General features: G+C 40.4%; 1 protein-coding gene across 1 annotated transcript in view; it reads left to right on the forward strand.

Annotated features, from left to right (window-relative positions):
- HELLS (helicase, lymphoid specific) overlaps positions 1 to 20263 on the forward strand; it is a 42575-nt gene that overhangs the window by 5892 nt on the left and 16420 nt on the right. The window contains exons 4-15 of the mRNA XM_032231475.1: positions 3110 to 3163; positions 3803 to 3839; positions 3921 to 3982; positions 4123 to 4167; positions 5458 to 5682; positions 7396 to 7578; positions 8435 to 8578; positions 10292 to 10488; positions 13862 to 13958; positions 14909 to 15070; positions 17606 to 17751; positions 18420 to 18558. Of these exons, the coding sequence (XP_032087366.1) occupies positions 3110 to 3163; positions 3803 to 3839; positions 3921 to 3982; positions 4123 to 4167; positions 5458 to 5682; positions 7396 to 7578; positions 8435 to 8578; positions 10292 to 10488; positions 13862 to 13958; positions 14909 to 15070; positions 17606 to 17751; positions 18420 to 18558 (1491 nt within the window). The remainder of the gene's footprint in view (positions 1 to 3109; positions 3164 to 3802; positions 3840 to 3920; positions 3983 to 4122; positions 4168 to 5457; positions 5683 to 7395; positions 7579 to 8434; positions 8579 to 10291; positions 10489 to 13861; positions 13959 to 14908; positions 15071 to 17605; positions 17752 to 18419; positions 18559 to 20263) is intronic.

A 20263-nucleotide genomic window follows, 5' to 3' on the forward strand; every position in this document is an offset into this window, starting at 1 on the left:
GTGGGGAGGAAATGTGGATTTCATAGTATCCTACCCCTGGAGTGGGGAGGATTTGGGGGATTTCATAGTATCCTTCCCCTGGAGTGGGGTGGATTTGGGGGATTTCATAGTATCCTTCCCCTGGAGTGGGGAGGATTTGGGGGATTTCATAGTATCCTACCCCTGGAGTGGGGAGGATTTGGGGGATTTCATAGTATCCTTCCCCTGGAGTGGGGAGGATTTGGGGGATTTCATAGTATCCTACCCCTGTAGTGGGGAGGGAATGTGGCTTTCATAGTATCCTATCCCTGGAGTGGGGAGGATTTGGGGGATTTCATAGTATCCTTCCCCTGGAGTGGGGAGGATTTGGGGGATTTCATAGTATCCTACCCCTGTAGTGGGGAGGGAATGTGGATTTCATAGTATCCTTCCCCTGGAGTGGGGAGGATTTGGGGGATTTCATAGTATACTAAGTCAGAAATAACATTGCTGCGTAGCCAGGAGTGTGTCTCAGTCACTTAAACCTCATACATAAATCATTGTACGAGGCGCTCGACAGCGCCTCTTACCTGCCGCGGGTCCCACCAGGACCGGCCAGAGGCACAGCAAGCTCCGGAACCAGAGCGGGAGCCTCCGCCGCATGGCTCAGCTCCGCCAGGGATGCATCCGGCAAGGGGAAAGCGGGGTCCCCTCTCGCGCAGCGGGTGGAGGGCGCGGGGCGGCGGCAGGGCTGGGCTGCCTCCGGGTCCTGCCTCCCGAAGCCCTGGGGCGGCCGCGGGAGTCCGTGGGCGGCGGGGCTCACTCGGCTTCCAGCAGGGAGGAGAAGGGGGGCTTCCCGGAGCCGTGCGCTCGGCAAGCTCGCCGCTCAACTCAGCGCCAGCGCGCCTTCATCTCCGAGCGCCCAGCGGAAGGGCCAAGCCGCTCGCCTCGGAGCCGCTGGAGCTGGGACGCCGCCTCCGCCGCGGAATTTGCTCCAACTCAGCCGCTCCGGCCCATTGTCAGCCGGCTGGTCCCTGCCTTCCCTCCCCTCCTCTCTCTAGCTTAAAGAGACACCGACTTGCCTCGGCTGGAGGCCGGGCACGGGGAGGAGTTGGCGCCAGCCCGGGGAGGGGGCTGCGAGCGGGCGGGCGGGGGGAAGGGAGGTAAAAGGCTGGATGGGTTTGGTTGCCAAACCGAGGCGGCTCGCTCGGGGCTCTTCCCTCTCTCCCCACGGGTGGGCAGCGGCCGGAGTTCCCACAAATGCCGCTCCCCGCATTTTTCTGGACGGGGTCTCGCAGGAAGGAATCCCCTCCTCCTCCAACAGGCAACAGCACTGCCGGATCCAGTTGTAGACTCGAGTATAAGCCGAGCCGGCTTTTTTCAGCCCAAAAAGTGGGCTGAAAAACTCGGCTTATACTCGAGTATATACGGTATTTGACAAAGTACACCACAACCTACTTCTTGGTAAGATAGAAAAATGTGGGATACACAGCAGCAGCAGTACCAAATGGATTTGTAACTGGATGGCAAACCGTACTCAACGAGTAGTCCTTAATGATACCACATCCACATGGAGGGAAGTACTCTTCAATATCTTCATAAATGACTTAGAGAGGGAATAGAAGGAGATCTCATCAGATTTGCAGATGACACTATACTGGCAGGAACAACCAAGACCCCAGAAGACAAGCTCAGGATCCAAAAACATCTTGACAGACTTAAACAATGGGCCCTATCAAACAAAATGAAATTTAATGTGGAGAAAAGTGAAGTTTTACAACTGGGCAGGGGAAAAAACCAAAGGTACAGATTAGGCAAAATCATGCTCCAAAACAGTAACTATGAGAGGGACCTCAAAGTCTTAGTGGACAAACATTTAAACATGATTCAGTAGTGTGTGGCGGCAGCCAAAGAAAGCTAATAACAATGCTTGGTTGTATATATAGAGGTGTAGAATCAAAATGACATGAAGTATTAATAATTTATAAAGCCTTGGTAAGAGGCTTCCACACCTGGAATACTGCAACCAGTTTTGGTCACCACATTACAAAAAAGATGTTAAGACTTTGGAAAAAGTGCAAGAGCAACTAAGATGATTAAAGATCTGGAGGCTAAAACATGAAGAACGGTTGGTTGGAGGATTTGGGTTTGGCTAGTCTGGAGAAATGAAAGACTAGTGGTGACATGATAGCAGTATTCCAGTACTTGAGAGACTGCCACAAAGAAGAGGGGGTCAATTTATTTTTCAAAGCTCCAGAAGGCAGGACAAGAAACAATGGATGGAAACTAGTCAAGGAGAAAAGCAACCTGGAACTAAAGAGAAACTTCCTAACAGTGAGGACAATTAACCAGTGGAACAGCTTGCCTTCAGATGTTGCGAGTGCTTCATCATTGGAGGTTTTTAAGAAAAGACTGGACAATCACTTGTCTGAAATGGTATAGGATCTCCTGCTTGAACAGGGGGCTGGACTAGAAGACCTCAAAGGTCCCTTCCAGCTCTATTCTGTTTCATGCTAGAAAAAAACCTCTTAGTTAAATTGAATGCTTTATTCCAAGTGCTACCTAAACCTCTAAGACAGTGATGGCAAAGGTTTTTTTGCTCAGGTGCCAAAAGGACGGGGGTGTGTGTGATAGCACATGCATGCGGGCCCACACCCATAATGCAATGTCCTCTCCCCCTCTCCTGCGCACAGGCCTTACTGAAGCCTCTGGACTTCCAGTAGGTCTATTGGGCCATTTTTTGCCGTCCCCAGGCTAGCCTCCTGAAGCCTGAGGAGGGCAAAAAACAGCCCAAAGAGCCTACCGGAAGTTCGTTTCTGAACTTCCGTTAAGCTCATTGAGTTTGTTTTTCGGAGGCTTTCCACAGGCTTCGGAGGCTTTCCTGAAGCCTGGGGAAGGCAAAAAACGGCCTCCCCCTGCCCTCCCGAAGGTCGAAAATCAACTGGCTAGCGCACACATGCAAATTGAAGCTGACCTAGGGCAACGCCTCACATGCCCTCAGATATGGTTATGCGTGCCACAGGTTCGCTATCACGGCTGTAAGGTATTTGCTATTAAAATGAAAATACTTAAATACCAAAGTAGAGATACATCAAAGGTCACTTGTCTGTGCATAAAGAAACAACTGATTTGTAAAAATCTTGGATTTTAGGAGCAACAAAAGAAAGAAAAACTTGAAAGAAAAGGAACATTGAACACTGCAAAGGTAAAATCAACGTTAAATGTTAGATAACTGAATAAATACTCTGTTCAAATTGTTATTGATGCCAAATGTGCATTCTTTGTTCAGATTACATATCCTTTGATGGGTAATTGAAAGGCATGCATTGTGATATATAGATATACTCAAATCAAATCTGTGATATTGAAATATTTGTAATGTGAATATTCCTCCACAGTGGCAGTTCCTTCCGCCTAACAGGTTGCTGCCCCATGGAGATTTCTGAGATGCATGAATTGTACTCTTAGAAAAAGGGAGCAGAGAATGGGTCTAAGGCAGGGGTCTCCAGCCTTGGCAACTTCAAGACTTGTGGACTTCAACTCCCAGAGTTCCTCAGCCAGCTGGTCTAAGATCCCTAGTCTAAGGAACTATCTGTGAAGTAGACTTGAGAATTGGTTTAAATATATATATACAAAAATCATAAATATTCAACTTTGTTACAAGTAGAGATACAATACATTATCTTGTTTCTATTTTGCAACCTAGCTTAGAGAAATAACATTAAAATTTTGGCCAGGAGTCTTAAAATCAATTGTGCAAGATGAATCTAATTACAACTGTTAATTATTATGTATACAAATATTAACATTAAAATTATTTTGTTCTTAATATTTTGGTTTATAGAATGAAAAACTAAGTGGTCAGAAAAATCAGAAAATCGGTAAGTTTGGTCAAGCACTGAAAATATTTTGTTATGTATCTAGAAACTGAGTGCTGAAATCAATACTGTATTTTCTTATAGTTAAAAGAAAGAGAGATCGAGAAGACAAAACATACAATATTTCTGATGTCATTTCAAAAGAGGTAAATTGCTTAATGCAAATCCATAAAATGCTACTTTTGAATGATTCAATGAGAAATTTTATTTATTTATTAAATTTATATAGCCGCCCACCTCGCAGTTGTGAGTTGTTCAATAACTTTATTTCTTCCTTTTTCCACAGGAAATTTTATTAGCAGCCAAAAAAAGCAAAGTGGAAAATGATCAGGTATATTTCAAGTTTTGAATATTGCTGTTATAATCGGCTATCCTTATATTCATTTTTAAAACTTTCATTTAAGAATTTTAAATATTTACTTTAGAAGCACTATGAATTCAAAACAATTTCAAGAGAATACCAACTAGGCATGTTTCTTTTTCTTTGCTAATCGTCTTAAAAACAAGTGGAAAGCAATGGTAAAAATATTCCCCATATTGCTACCAAAAAATGACATGTACTGTGTATGTGTGTGTGTTTAGAGCAGTCTGGATGTCCCCATGGAGTTACCAGCAGTCAGGCTTGACTCAATTACTACTTATTTGTAATCATAAAACCTTAGTACAAAAAGGAAATGGCAGAAGCATATATTAAACTGATTGTGATCCTGAAAGTAATTAAAGATATTTTCTTAGATACATAGATGCAAATGCCATGAGTGGCGTAGTGTCCTAGAGGTGGAGCTCTCACCCTCACAATCAGAAGGTTATGAGTTCAATCCTAGGTAGCAGCAGGTATTTCTTTCTCTGGGCAATGAGTAAATATCAGCTGCGAACTCTGCATTGGCAACAGGAAGGGCATCCGGCCAGTAAACACTCAGCTCCATTCAGTTGCCCCAACTCCACCCCAATGGTAGAGTTGGGGCAACTGAATGACAGGGTCATTAAAAGACCAAAATAATTTTAAAAAGGCAAATGCCATCTTAAAGCTTAATATTTTAAAGTAGGGTTGGGGGAGTGCCATTCTCTAATATAACAAAACATGACTTCATTGTAGTATTGGGTTTGTGTAAGAGGCAGAGTGCCTAAAGCCTCTGCATTACTGTCATATAAGAAAATGAGAATTTGTCTACTCTGAGGAAGCTTTCAGGAGCATGGTAGAAATGCTAAGGTGTAAAGGTGCCTTTAGTTAATTCTGAGTGCTATGAATATCAATGGAAAACTCTTTGAGTTTGGCCATTGTACTGTACTGTATTTTGTAGGGAAGAGAAGATAATTTGTTTCAGAAAGGAAAAATATATATTTCATTTGCTGCATTTTCTCATAATAATAACCACGTAACAATGAAATGCAGAATCTTTCCAATTGTGCCAAGCTACATGAATGCTGATATAAATTATAATCATAGGAAATTCATGTTATAATTTACAACACAACTTGAATTTAGACCAGTTTTTATTAACAGTTTCTTTTACAAGTATGGTAATATTGACTTCATCTGGCTTAATGATGAAGTAACTTACATAACTGGATAAAAACTTGCACACTAAAAATAATATTGCCTATGTGTTTTCTTCTATAGATTGAAAGCAATCCACCCAAACTGTGTGCAGAAGAAATCCAGAATAATGGGGATTCAAACAGCATCATTAAGGATAGATTGGCACAAGTGATGCGACATAGTGCCAAGCATTTTGTTGACCCAAAACGAACGTTTAATGGGCAGCCAGTACCTTTTCAGCAACCAAAACTTTTCACTGGAGGAGTGATGAGGTGGTATCAAGTTGAAGGCATGGAATGGCTTAGGGTAAGAATTTATACTTTCTTATGTAATCATATTTGGCTAGGTCATTAGCAGTTAATCATGAAAATGATTTCAAATATTCCACTGTCTAAAAAGATTCAATTTTCTTGGAATAACTAAGTCAACTAATGCAATCTTATTCTTCCAGCATTTACTTGCCATATTTTCACCTGAAGTTCAATGAACTCAAGTGGGTGGCTACCAGAGAAAATGGGTTTTTATGTGATGGAGATTGAAAAAGACTTGCATGGCTCCACATTTTGGTTTTTTTCCAGTGTGAAGATCTTTTTATTTTGTTGTAGGCATTTGAAGAATTATTTTAGTTGTTTTTGAATGTTAGCAATTTTATTAATTAAACAAGAGCCGTGTAATGGTTAATGAACCAGAGTAGAAACAGGAGACGGATTTCTACTTCTACTTTAGGCAGGACCTCTTTTGGGTGACCATTCAATCTCAGCCTTAGGAAGAACACAGTGCAAACTACTTTTGAAATCTTGCCAACAAACTAGGGAATGTCCAGGCCAGGGGTCAGCAATTTTAAACACTTAGAGCCACAAAGGTCCTAACCAGAAGCCCCCTATTCAATTCTGGAGCCAATTGGAAGTCCGTTTCCCCTACTATAGAGTCTCCTCCTAGAACGATATTTCCTCTACTGTCCTAACCAAAAGCACGATGAATGTGGAGCCAACCAGCAATAGGGAGCTGCAGCAGAAGGATGAAAGAGCCATGCGTGGCTCCAGAGCCACAGGTTGCTGATCCCTGGTCCAGGCAGTCACCAGGAGCCAACACTAATTCAAAGGCACATGTATGCACACACACACACAAACAAACAACTTTCAACCACAATCTACTTTATTCACTTTTATGTAGTTGCCAGAATTATTGCTCTTTTAGATTTTATCTTTCTGGTACAAATAAATGGTTGATAAAGCTTAACTGTTGCTTAATGTAGCTGTAGAGAACATTAGCATTCCAGGATTATTGCTTAAAAATAAGTCATAACAAAATAAGAGTTGGAAGGGACCTTGGAGATCTTCTAGTCAACCCCCTGAAATGGTATAGGAGACCCTATACCATTTCAGACAAATGGCTGCCCAATCTCTTCTTAAATACGGCTTTAAGGATCTCTTCTGGAAAATGGTGGCAAGGAAAGTTGTTTCTAGACACTCACGTATGTCTTAGTAGTACAACGTACTACTAAGTAGTACAATGGAAGCCATTATTTCCAAGCTGTTTGGAGCCTTAGGTAATTCAAGTTGAAATTTCAATTTCAGATCTATTGTTATCTAGCTTTAGTTAAAACCAACTCAGTTAATGGTTGCATTCTTTAAGGAAGGGGAGGGGCATGCAGCTTGAGATTAATGCAACAAAAATGGTTAGTGTTCATTAAAAGATAGTAAAATATACGTTGTACATAAATGTAATGTGACAAAATAACTATCCTCTGGTTTCCTGTAAACTTGAAATCTCATGCAATTAGCCTTTGCTATTTTTAACAATCAAATCTTCCTGATTATTGGGTCTTATGTTCATTTAATTACAAAGCAGATTAAATTATTATTTGGGTTCATTTTGCATCAAGGTGTTCATGTTTCAATTTATATCCATTAGTGTAACTGAAGTACATGTCCTCTCACCCCGAAGCAAGGGATTACAGGATCATAAAAAGAAAAAGTGTAATTTAAATATATACAGTATTTTTCTTTTTCTACACAGATGCTCTGGGAAAACGGCATCAATGGCATTTTGGCTGATGAAATGGGCTTAGGGAAGACTATCCAGTGTATTGCAACAATTGCCTTGATGGTGGAAAGAGGAGTTGCTGGACCATTTCTGATATGTGCGCCACTATCCACACTTCCTAACTGGATTGCTGAATTCAAAAGATTTACACCAGAGGTGAGATATGTTTTTAGTTTTAAATGATACACTTGTTCTAGAAACTATTATTATGGCTGATCACACAGTCTGTCTCTTTTCTGTTCTTTGTTTGGTCTTTCTTGTAAGCCTGTTTGGTTTCTCCAGAACTCAGAAATCTTTCATGACATACTAGCTTCAGTACATCTTCTTTCCTGTCTATGCACCCCCTTCCATGCCCACCCATTTTCTTTCTAAACAGAGCCTGTCAGCACCGCTGTGTGGATGAAGGACACGTTTCAGTCATTATTTTTCTGGTCTTCCTCCACTGAAGTTCCACTTCAACTTCACTTTCATGATGTATCGACTTCTAACCTTCTTCTTGACTTCAGTGTGCTTGATGTTATCACCTTGAAGGATGCCCAGGCATTTGCAGTTATTGTCTTCATCCAAACTCTTGATGTTACTTCCATAGGGCATCTTGATTCCTTCAGTTTTCACTATTTTCCGCTCTTTGAAGGTAAAAGTGGCATATTTGCCCATTTCAAACTCCATTGCAATATTTTGGCACATGCCAAGACTGCCTGTCTTAAGAGGGGTGGTCCTAATCTAGTCACTTTAGGGAGGATCTTCATATTGTCGAAACCTAGCCACTTTAGCTATCTTATTCAGTCTCTTAATAAGACAAAAGTCCATAGATTGGGAATCCCTGTTAATCCTTCCAAGGCCTTTAAGGGTGAAAAGATTGCAGAGAAAACAATAGCATCCCAACTAAAGGTTTTGAATAAAAGTACTATGAAATCAATTAAAATAAACAAGATGTTTTATAAATGTTTTTATAATCTTTGATTACTATTTAAATATGAGTTATTCAAAAATGATTGCAAAATTACTTTAGATTCCTATAATGCTGTACCATGGAACCCAGCAAGAACGACGTGGACTCATTCATAAAATACGAAGGAAAGAAAGTTCAATGAATATCCATCCTATTGTTATTACGTCTTTTGAAATTGCAATGAGAGATAGACATTCTCTTCAGGTAATGTAAGAAAATGCTGTTCAATTAGCACTTTCACCAACTACAGAATTGTAGTTGGTATTTTATGCAAAATTAGTGTTAATTAATCTATTCTAAGAACTAATAGTGAATCGTAACTAACTCAGCACTCCAAAATTGGAAATACAACTGTCCTGCTTATCTAACCAAACCTGGTGCAAGATTGACCAGGATGTGGCCCTGATGTTGGCTTCACATTTCATTTATACCATCCCATTCTCGTTCTTTCTCCCCACTCATATTTGTGAGCTATTAATTTTGTCTTTAGAAATGTTTTTAAAGTGACTTTTCATATTAAATTTGGAGTTTGAGACACATTGAGACTTTCCTGGAAAGTCTCCTGTTTCTTGGAGCAGTAGATGTGCAGTCATTTATTTTTAGATAGTGGTCGCTTTCTTTTAGAGAATCAAGTTAATACAGAATCAAATGCATCACATCACTGTCAGAACCAGTATAAAAATGAGTTTTTGGTGCTCTCTGAGCTTGGATGTTTTCTTGCAGACGTTTCATTACCCACACTAGGTAACATCATCAGTGCTACTTAGGAGTAGGGTTTGCTCTCAGTTTATATTCTGGTGGTTTGCCCTGGGGTGGTCTTGCAAGTTCTTCGGTTAGGCTGTTTACTTTTGGCTTGTTTGGCAATTGTTTGATTGGAGTTTCATTTGTTTTATTGTGGGTCTGATGTTAATCTTGGAGTTAATCTATGCTCATCTGGGTGCTTTGAATAGATTAGATCCAATCAGCATCCAGATGAGCATAGATTAACTCCCAAGATTAACGTCAGCAACAATCAAGCAAACAACCCAATCAAGGAACTGCCAAGAAGCCAACAATAAATAGTTCAACCGAAGAACCTCTAAGACCAGCCCAAGGCAAGAACTATGATGACAAACCTATGGCACGCATGCCACAGGTGGCATGCGGAGCCATACTTGGTTGCACACCAGCTGTCAGCTCTGGTGTGCATGTGCACACCAGCCAGCTGATTTTTCGCCTTTCCAGAGGTCCAGGGGAGGCCATTTTTGCTTTCCCCAGGGTTCAGGAAAACCTCTGGAGGCTGGGGAGGGCGAAAAACGTCCCCAGCCGGAAGTTCAGAAATGATTCGCTGCTGGGCGAATCTATTTTTGCCCTCCCCAGGCTTCAGGAAAGCCTCCAGAGCCTGGGGAGGGGTCGGGTGTTCATGCGCACGGGGGTGGTGGTGTTGGAAGGTTTGAGTGGGCATGCCATAAGAAAAAGGTTCGCCATCAGTGCTCTAGAATATAAACTGAGAGCAAACCCCACTCCTTACAAGCACTGATGATGTTGCCTATTTTGGGTGATGTTCATTATTTGGGTAATGATATATGTCTGCAAGAAAACAACCAGAGTTCTCAGAGAGAACCAAAGACCAAAGATTATTTCAATCCTGAGCTACAAATAATATCCTTTATCAGTATAAAAATATGTGAGCCATTTAAGCATTAATATACTTACTATGATTGATGCAGCCAGTCTAATTATGAATAATATAATATGCAAAATCATTAGTTTGCATAGAAAACAATCAGATTTAATAATATAACAGGAAAAATCATACTTGATATTCTAGTATAATGTACTTAATCTTTCGTTAAACTGAACATACATTTCAAAGAAATTGAATCTTTATTGAGGAATTTTGCTTTTTGGAATAATAGAAGACTTGTATTCCTCTAGAATTTCTACTGGAAATATTTGATTGTGGATGAAGGACATAGGATTAAGAATATGAACTGTCGTCTTATTCGGGAATTAAAACGATTTAGTACAGATAATAAACTACTGTTAACTGGAACCCCACTACAAAACAATTTATCTGAGCTTTGGTCTCTCCTTAATTTCCTTCTTCCAGATGTGTTTGATGACTTGAAAAGGTAAGTAGCTGGAATTGATTTATAAGTATTAATTGAACATCTGAAAATGAATATATAACCTCCTTCAGGAGAGATGTAACTTTTCATGATTTTTCCAAAGGGTTTTTTATTCCTTTTCAGTGGACAGGAAATGAGTGAAGAATATTCCAACCATCCCTGGTGGCAAATCATCACAAAAAAACAGTCCAGTTGCTTGCTTCTTGGGAATGAGCAATGGGGACTGTGAGAACAGAAAAGTGGTGCTATGGCCAGGCCCTTTCTAAAGAAGGCAAACATTCCTTGAGCACTCCAAGGCTAAGAATACTCATAATGAGCAATCAAACTGGTGTTCAGAAATCCTCCCAGATATGATAGTGAGCAGATCCATGGGAACAGTCTTTGGAAGATTACCATATTTTTGGAGTATAAGACGCATCAAGATTTTGAAGAGGAAAACAAGAAAAAAAATAGTTTTTTCCCTCCCCGGCCCCCAGGATCACTGTGCAGGCCTCCCAAACCCTCTGCACGTCCCATTTTTGGACTCCCAAACTCCCCACACATCCCATTTTTGGACTCCCAAACTCCCCACGCATCCCATTTTTGTCCTCCCCAGCTCCCAGGAGCACTCTGCAAGCTTCCCAAACCCTCTGTACGTTCCATTTTTGTGAAAAATGGGCCTGTTTTCAGCCTTCCACCACCATCATGCATCCCATTTTTGCCCTCCGCAGCCCCCAAGAGCACTCTGCAGGCCTCCCAAATCCTATCTGCGTGCCACTTTTGGCAAAAACAGGTCCATTTTTCGCAAAAATGGGACGCGTGGGGGAGGGTTTCAGGAGGCCAAAAATGGCTGTAGTCAGTGTACAAGATGCACCAACATTTCCACCCTCTTTTTTTGGGTGGTGGGGGGAGTGTCTTATACTCCGTAAAAAAACAGTATATTTCTGATATGGAGGGAGACTTGTCTTGAGCAGTTACATTATCTGGTTTGTGCTGAAAATGTAATGTTTATTTACATGAACTACCAGGCAGGGATAAGTACAAACAAACAAAAAATCCAATCTATTCTGTTTTGTTTCTAGTGATGATTTTTAGAATGATAGAATAAGAACTCTTCATTTCTACAGTAACAGAAGACTAGATCACCCACTAAGGGATGAAACAAAGCAACAGAGATCCAAAACAAAGTTTCTTCAGTGAAATTCCCTAAAACAGTGATTCTTGGCTACTAGCTAATCAGACCAGAAGTCCCAAATAAAGATTTGCAAAGGATTATATGCAAAAAGGCAGATTACCTTTCATGAATTACTATCTGTATCAATAGGAAAAATTCCTAATTTTATATCAACAAATCCAAATCCATGTGGTTAGTCTTAATTGCCATCTTTTAATCATATATTACAATGCCAGAGAGTTCCTGAGGTCACCATAGCTTCTTTGATTTATACAAAGTTACATTTTTACAACTACACAGGATTTAAATAGAAAAATCAGTTCTTAAGTAAGAAAAAAACATCTAAAATGATGTTTTTTCAACTTTCAAACACCATCGTAACTAGAATTGATTGTGCCAGATTGAGTTATACTTAAATCTAGGGTTGATGTTTTTTTTTAACTGTACATGCTTTCAAAAGGAGAAAATAAGAAAGGGATAAAACTCTAACAGTTCCAAGAATGAGTTATTAGATGTTTTTCAGGAGAAGTGTGGAAGGTATCCAACTCTTTCTCTTCCACACCCTATCTTTATTTGTTACATCTGTTTAATGGAGCTGATGGAGACAGTATTGAACAACACCTGAAAGACCAGAGATTTACTCTCTGATAGTCCATCTGTTTTCAGAACAGTGGCTTACCCTATTTTCACAGGGATTTTCTTCCAGGCCGGTAAACTGCTAAACAGAAATACATTCTTGGTTGTGGACTTATCTCTATACACAAAAGTCATAGATATAGAGGAGAAAGAAGCCATAGAAGCCATTGTTTAGGACAGGGGTCGGTAGCCCACTGCTCTGGCGCTGCATGTGGCTCTTTCATCCTTGACTTACCTAGTCATAAGAAATATTTGACCCAAGAACTGCAACGTAGTTGTCAAAACTAACAGCCTCTACGCCTGTGCATTTAGGAGGCAGCTGATCATGAACAGTTAATATAAATATAAAAAGGCAGTATCTTCGGTAGCAAAGCAGAACATTGGCATCAGTTCTAAGAATTGACTGCCCTCCTTGAAGTTGCATTGTTTCCACTGTTATAAAATGCAGTCTGACACATACTAGGACAGTGATGGCGAACCTTTTCAGCACCGAGTGCCAAAAAGGTTGCACGGAAACGTTGCACGTGTGTGCTCATCAGGGCCACGCTCTGGAAAATCCCAACTTCTGGATTCTAGTGTGCATGTGCACCTGATAATCAGCTGGCTGGTGCACATGTGCTTGCCGGTTTGCAGCACTGCTGCGTGCGCAAAGGGATCGTGCTCCGGAAAAGCTGAACTTTTTCTGGCGCGCATGTACAACCAACAATCAGCTGGCCGGTGTGCATATGCACATTCGTTTTTGCTACTGCTGCACATAAAGGACAGCTGATCATCACACCCACATGCGTGCCAGAAACTCAGAAGACAAACAGGCAAGGCCGCGTGTGCCGGGTGACATGGCTTTGCGTGCCACTGGGCACACGTGCCATAGGTTCACCATCACAGTACTAGGACAACAAATCAAGGACATCTCCCAGAATTTTCTCTGCACCATTTCCGGCACAATGGCAATAATACCGCAAGAAAAGTTCTTTGCCTCTTTGTAATGTTTTTCTTGAGCTTTCACTTCTTAGTCAGCCCTCCTTTCTTTTTATGTTACTTTTCTATGAAATGACAAGGCTTATTTTCTGTAACACCTTAGGATGTTAGGGTTTTTCTTTGTTTTGCTTATAAAAGCAAGATTTCTCAAGTTTCCTTGTATTTTCAAACATTACTTTGTGATCAAGCATCCTTGCCAACAAATTCATTAACAGTACATCGATTTGGACTTGCAGAAATTGGCCTCGGAGTTGTGTGCTATTCCCATCTGCCAACTAAATCCCCCAGTGTCTAGAATTTTGTTGCACTCTTTGAGATTATACTTCTAGATTTTATAGCTGAAGATGCATGTGAAAATAAATATAAAATTCAAATGCATCAAGAATTGGGGGGGGGAGACATGATAAGTAGAGTTTCATTGCAGTCATTGGACAAAGTTTCATACTCTGTGTTTCTTGTCCCCTTTCTTGAAAGGCAAAAAAATATGAATAAGAAAAAACGCATTTTGGATAATCAGTGCACATTGCAAAACTTTATTTTTTCCCCAGCACTGAACTAAATTGTAGCTCCTCACTTCTTAATTCATTTTTTCTTGACTTTTTTTTCTAGTTTTGAATCTTGGTTTGATATTACCAGTATTTCTGAAATTGCTGAAGATATTGTTGCTAAGGAAAGAGAACAGAATATTTTGCACATGTTGCACCAGGTCTGTTTTCATTGCTTAAAATATCTGTTTTTTTCTTCTTCCAGATTGCCACTTTTCTTTATTATTATTGAACCATACTATTGATAACTATATGTACACACATTAATATACTTGCAAATACCACTGTTAACATATATCTGCGGACACCCTTACTTTCCTATTGTGAATTCCTCACAGTGAAGATATATTTGCTGAGAAATTCAGGGTTTTTTTCCCCTCATAACTTTGTTCTTATACTCAGTACTTGAACATTCAGGATTTAGTCTTTGCCTAGGGCAATGGAAGCTTTCTATGGTGTAAGCATAGTTGAGGTATGGGAGGGTAGATGGGTTGGTAAGTATAGATCCGTGATGGCAAACTTGTGGCATGCAGAGCCCTCTCTGCAGGCACGTGAGCTGTCGTCCGAGCTCAGCACCACGTGTGTGGTTCCTGCCAATCAGCTGATTTTCGGGTCTTTGTGCATGCGGGAGATGTTTATGAGGGTGGGGTATGCATCGCCCCCCACTGCCCTTTTTTGTGCAGGAAAGGCCTACTAGGCCCAAAACTGGGCATGGCGGCACACTGTTGTGCGCATGCTTTTGGCACGCAACAACAAAAAAGGTTAGCCAACACTGGTATAGATAATGGAGTCATTTGTTTCACCAGTCACAAAGATTGTGATTGCTTCTGTTTTGTGTTAGCTACAGTAGGAAGTGGTTATTATATGGAAATATTTAGCTTTGATGAAAGTGAAACTTTTTATCTTGTCTTCTGTTTATACAAAAAAAAAAAAAAATCAAGCACAAGAAGTTTTGCCAAGGCTGAATTTTCTGTCAAAAATGCCACTGAGAGAAATTACGTACAAAAAACCTCACATCATGCAATCTTGGAATTACAATGCTTTCTTTTGAAATAAGCAAGCTTATAATCATAAATGGATAGAAATGTATTTTGATTTTTTTTTACTCTAGATTTTGACTCCTTTCCTATTGAGAAGACTGAAATCAGATGTAGCTGTAGAAGTTCCTCCCAAGCGTGAAGTTGTGGTCTATGCACCTCTTGTTAAAAAACAAGAAATTTTCTACAGTGCCATTGTAAACAAGACAATTCAAAAGCTTTTGGGAAACAACCAGGTATTTGGTTCAGTATTTTGCCTTAGGAATGGCCCTAAGCAACTATATTTTGGGCATTGTCTTCTATTTGGGTAAAGATAGAATCACCATTATCTTCTTCAAATTGCAGTTTGCTCAAAAGTAAGCTGGTAATGATGCAAAGTACAGAGGTTATCTGATTCCATTAGTGAAAGATCTATCTAAATATTGCACTATTTAAAGTGCTATTGACTTTTAAAGCTGTAAATGGTTCAGATCATGATTAAGAACTGGTTCTCCTGTTACGAACCTATCTAGCTTTTAAATTTTGCAGGAGATGCTCTTTTCGGCTCTGTCACCTTCTGGCAATTCAAGGGGGGGGGGCTCCTCATCGCATGAGATTTGCATTTAACTTAGCTTCAAAGGTAAAAGTTCCCCCGCCCATGTGTGCTAGTCGCTTCTGGCTCTAGGGGCGATGCTCATCTGTTTCAAAGCCGAAGAGCCAGCGCTGTCCAAAGGCGTCTCTATGGTCATGGCATGACTAAACGCTGAAAGCACACAGACCACTGTTACCTTCCCACCAAAGTGATCCTTATTTTTCTACTTGCATATTTTACTTGCTTTCGAACTGCTAGGTTGGCAGAAGCTGGGACAAGTAACGGGAGCACACTCCATTACGCGGCTCTGCGGATTCGAACTGCTTCTCTCCTCAAATCTCTCTGAAGTTATTCTTGGTTCTCTGACCACTTTTCCTCATAAGGAAATGTCCAATTAATCTTTCTTAGTCTATCATTTCATCTCAAATACACGTCAATTAACAAATAGCTTCAACCTTTTCCAGTCATTATTCCACAGATTATAATAGGGTGATGAAGCCAGGTACCAATTTTTCCATCAATACAGTTGCCCACTAATAAACAATTTGGATCACCATAGATTTGTACAACTTTAATTTGAACCACTAAAGTTAATCTGCTCAATATAAAATTCCAGATTAAAAGGTGACTTTCCAGATTTCCTCTGAACACATCTAGGGCAAGAAAGCCATCACTTCTCTCAGTAATTTATGAGAGTGTCTAATGAGTCTTAGTGGTAGAACTTTATTCTTAATATTCAGAATTTCTTTTCCTGTAATTCAGAATAATTATTTTGGGATCTCTGTAATGATGGATAACAGGTCTTGATCATTAATCACAATTCTGCACACATGTTTAAGCCTAGTTTTTGGATTACAAGTAATAAAAGAAGGGGTTAATGCATCCTTTGAACATTCAATCTGAAGATACTACAGTCTTAGTTGAGGGAAGAATATTTTGTCAGACTGAGAAAGCTTCAGAGACTCTTTGGTCTCTGGTATTCTTTTCCTATGAGTGGAATAGCTTTTTTTGTGTACTTTTTGCAAATTTATATTCCCCTGTCAGAACATATGTCTTAGTACTTATTGTTTTGGTTTCAGTCTTAATGCCCAAGTCTTTGAAGCCATTGCTGATATGGCCATTGTATTTATTATTATAGAGCTGTATGGCACACATGCATGAAGTGGCACACAGAGTCATGTCACCTGGCATATGTGGCATCGCTCATTCCTCCGGGTTTCTAGCGCACATGCTGATCAGCTGGCCATTGTGACCATGTGTCAGTGCTGCAAACCGGAAGAGATGGTCCATTTTCCAGCGTGAGCATGCATGCCAGCCATCTGATCAGTGTGCGTCAGTACCCTGAAGTACACTTTCCAACATGCACATGCCCCCTGGGCAACTCATCTTCCTGGTTGTGGCCCAGATGAGTGCACACATGTGAAGTGCTCCCTTTTCAGCACTTGTTGCCACCTGCATGCGCCCCCTTATCGGCACTGTGCCGAAAAGGTTCATCATTACTGTTATAGAAGAAGCAATCTCTTGGGAATAAGTGTTCTTCCCCCCAACTGATCCCCCTGCCCCTTAAGAAACTCTCTACTTCAAAAATATAGGTAAACTGGCAGTCTCTTTGCAAAACTCAGACATCTTTGGGACAGCAAATATTTATCTTGGATAAATATTTGGAAATATTGGAAAAACAGGATATCCAGACTTGAATTTCTATCTTTGTATAGGTTGTCTCCACTGTTTTGTTATAATTACAAGCTGTAGAAGTTTGTTTCTAATGGAAACAAAGTCATCCTTTCCCATATATGTTTCTGTTCCAGAGTCTTACAGGATAACAATCTGGTATATACAATATTTTCAATGATGAGCACTGGGCATTCCAATAGCGTGGATTATTCTATGGTAGACCATGTTTTAGTTATTTCCAACTCTTCCCCTTCACAGTTTTTAGTTTTTCTCTTTTTCATGAAAGTGAATCCCAGAAATACATTAAACAAGAACTAGTATCTGAGTGGTCACTTATTTATTTTCACACCCTAATTTTCACTGCTCTGTCACTCAGCTGAATTGTGAGGAATAAACAAGCAGAGATGGCATCCACTGAAGAGTAGAAAGGAAAATGTAGCAGTCTGGGTGAATGACCCGTAGGTATAAATGGACTGATCATTGCTCAAAGAACACACTTCTATAAATGAGTTCTTCCATTTAATAGGAAGAAGTTGTGGAGCTGACTTCTACAGGCCGGCCAAAGCGACGCAGTCGGAAAATAGTTAATTATCGTGAGCTCAGAGAAAATGAATTTCCTGATGCGCTGGAAGAACTATTCACTAAAACACAAGAAGAAGCTGAAAAAGAGAGGTATTTAACCTACAGTTTGTTTGGATTATTTGCAAAATGTTTTAGCAGCCAAATAACATGGAGAAAGAAATTCAGAATAAACCTAAATGTCATTCTTAATTGTATTAATGTTCTACGTAGCTATAAATCAGAGGTGTCAAACTCAATTTCATTGAGAACTGCATCAGGATTGTGTTTGACCTCGGGGGGGGCATGGTGGGCATGGCCAGTATGACAGCATGACTTTTGTTAGGAGGTGCCAGTGGTAGCCTGAGCGTTCTGTCAGCAAAAACAGGCTCCTGAGCTCTGTTTTCGGCTGGGATGGCCTCCGCCAACTTTCTGCCAGCAAAAATTCAGGTCGGGGCTGCGCGTGGCCCTTGCAAGCTCCATTTTCAGCTTGAATGGCCTCCTGCAACCCTCTGCCAGTAAAAACAGCTCGCGGGGGCTGCACACAGTCCTCATTTTCTCTGACAGGCACTGCAGGCCAGCCCTTCGCTGTTTCCATGAGCCAGATCTAAGCACCTTGCGGGCTGGATCTGGCTCCCGGGCCTTGAGTTTGACACCTGCTGTAGATTAATCAGCACTGAAGCAGAATAATTGGATGAAATAGCTCTTGAAGGGAAGTACTGTACTGACATCTTTAATAGATTTTACTTGTAGCTTTACTTCAAATTGCTTTCATTTGCAAGGCCAGTGATTGCAGTGGATATGCCTTTGGATTCAGAAATCAACCTTAAGTTGCAGAACATTATGATGCTGCTGAGGAAGTGTTGCAACCATCCATATCTTATTGAATATCCCCTGGACTCTGTCACACAGCAATTTAAGGTAAACCTTTACTCTTTCTTCGAGTAGACATAAAGCTGTGGGTCTAGTTTAGATCTATTTTGACAGTGTTGTTGAAAAATAGTGTACAGCTTTAGTCAATTGTTAAGCTGTTGGCCGGCCAAAAGAAGTAGAAGTACTTACGCATAATCCTGTTTATGCATGCAGAAGGCAAAGGAAGGAATATAAAAATAAAAGCATTATTAGTAAGGATTGAAGAGAGGTTGTAAATGGGAGAGATCATTCTCTGGGAATGTGAATGTGGGAAAGGAAAGAAGCAAAAAATAATAATTAAAAGTGAGAAAGTACAATGACTTCAGGAAGAGAAAATATTAAGCCCCACGTGAAAAAAAAATCATGATTAATATGGGCAAATAATGAATACAAGGAAATGTGCGGAAGCTGCATGGAACAAAGTGGAAATAATTACACAACAGAGATATGTGCAGTTGTGCTAAAAGGAAAGTATAAATAATGGTTATCAGAATGATGAAGTGGAAAAAGGTTTGGGTGAGGGGAAAATACAAGTAACAGAATACTGCAAAAATAAGGTTGAGAGAAAGATAATATGTGTAGAGAAAAAGGGAAATATTCTAGATTACACGAGTAGCAGTGATGTGTTAAAAAGTGGAACCGAGGCTAATACAATCATTGTTTATGTCTAATGAGCATTGATAAAAACTGAGAAAGTTACAAAATGGTAAGCTGCAAGTGTAAGTAGTGTAGTTGGAGAAATGTTACACTGGTTTGATTCTGGGGGAGCTGTGTGCCTTATTTAACGTGTATATGGATGCTAGCTTCGTGACAAAACTATGTGATCGGGCAATGCAGGAGAAATCCGGTTCAATCTGTTGACTCAGTGATGGTCGGAGATTGAAACACATAAGAGAATATTGGTCCCACTGCCTTGAGTTCGGAAGCAGTTCCATAGGTGGAAGGAGTAGACATTTTGGTGAGGTACTGACATTTAGTACTGTAAGGAGCCTCAGACCACTCCTGAGTGAAGGAGTGGAACTTCTGCCAATTTGAACTGAGGTAACAAAATGTGAGGCAACTAGCAGTTGGAACAGAGTTCTTTTCAAGTGGAGAGGGGGAGTAGAACTCCTTAGTTTCAGAGTGTGTTAATTATTGTATAAGAAATACTAATGATCTGATGGTCATTTCAAAAAATCCTTTTTAGCGAGCACCTAGAAGCCAAGAGGAACATACTTGCCAAATTTCAAGTTTGTAGGTTTTACGGTTCTAGAGATTTCGTGGTGAGTGAGTGGTACTTGGCTTTTATATATATGTAGATTGTGTTTGTGACTGTAGATGCAGTGTAAGATTAGAAAGTCACCATTGCTCCCCTGTATTGCACAAACAGATATTGAAAACCTCCAAGGTATTAAGTGCACCTGGAAAGATGCTTGACAGAATTTTGATTGAAAGAGGTGGGAAACGGCAAAATTGGGAAAGAGCAGAGCAGCTTTTCACTAGACTTGAGGATATGCAAACTAGATTTCTGTTCTCCTCCAGGTCATGCAGAAACTAGGAGAAGATAAATCTTATTGGACATTTGTTTATTTAGAGCAGTGCTTCCCAGATCTGGGTGAAATATCCAAAATTGAGTATAAGTGTTTTTTCTTTGATAACAGTCTACGAACCCATTACCAGATCACAACATAGATATGTAAATTGACAAAGAGTTTTATCTACATTGGGTAAAAAA

The sequence above is a fragment of the Thamnophis elegans genome, chromosome 15, assembly GCF_009769535.1.
Source record: "Thamnophis elegans isolate rThaEle1 chromosome 15, rThaEle1.pri, whole genome shotgun sequence".
NCBI classification, from domain to species: Eukaryota; Metazoa; Chordata; class Lepidosauria; order Squamata; family Colubridae; genus Thamnophis; species Thamnophis elegans.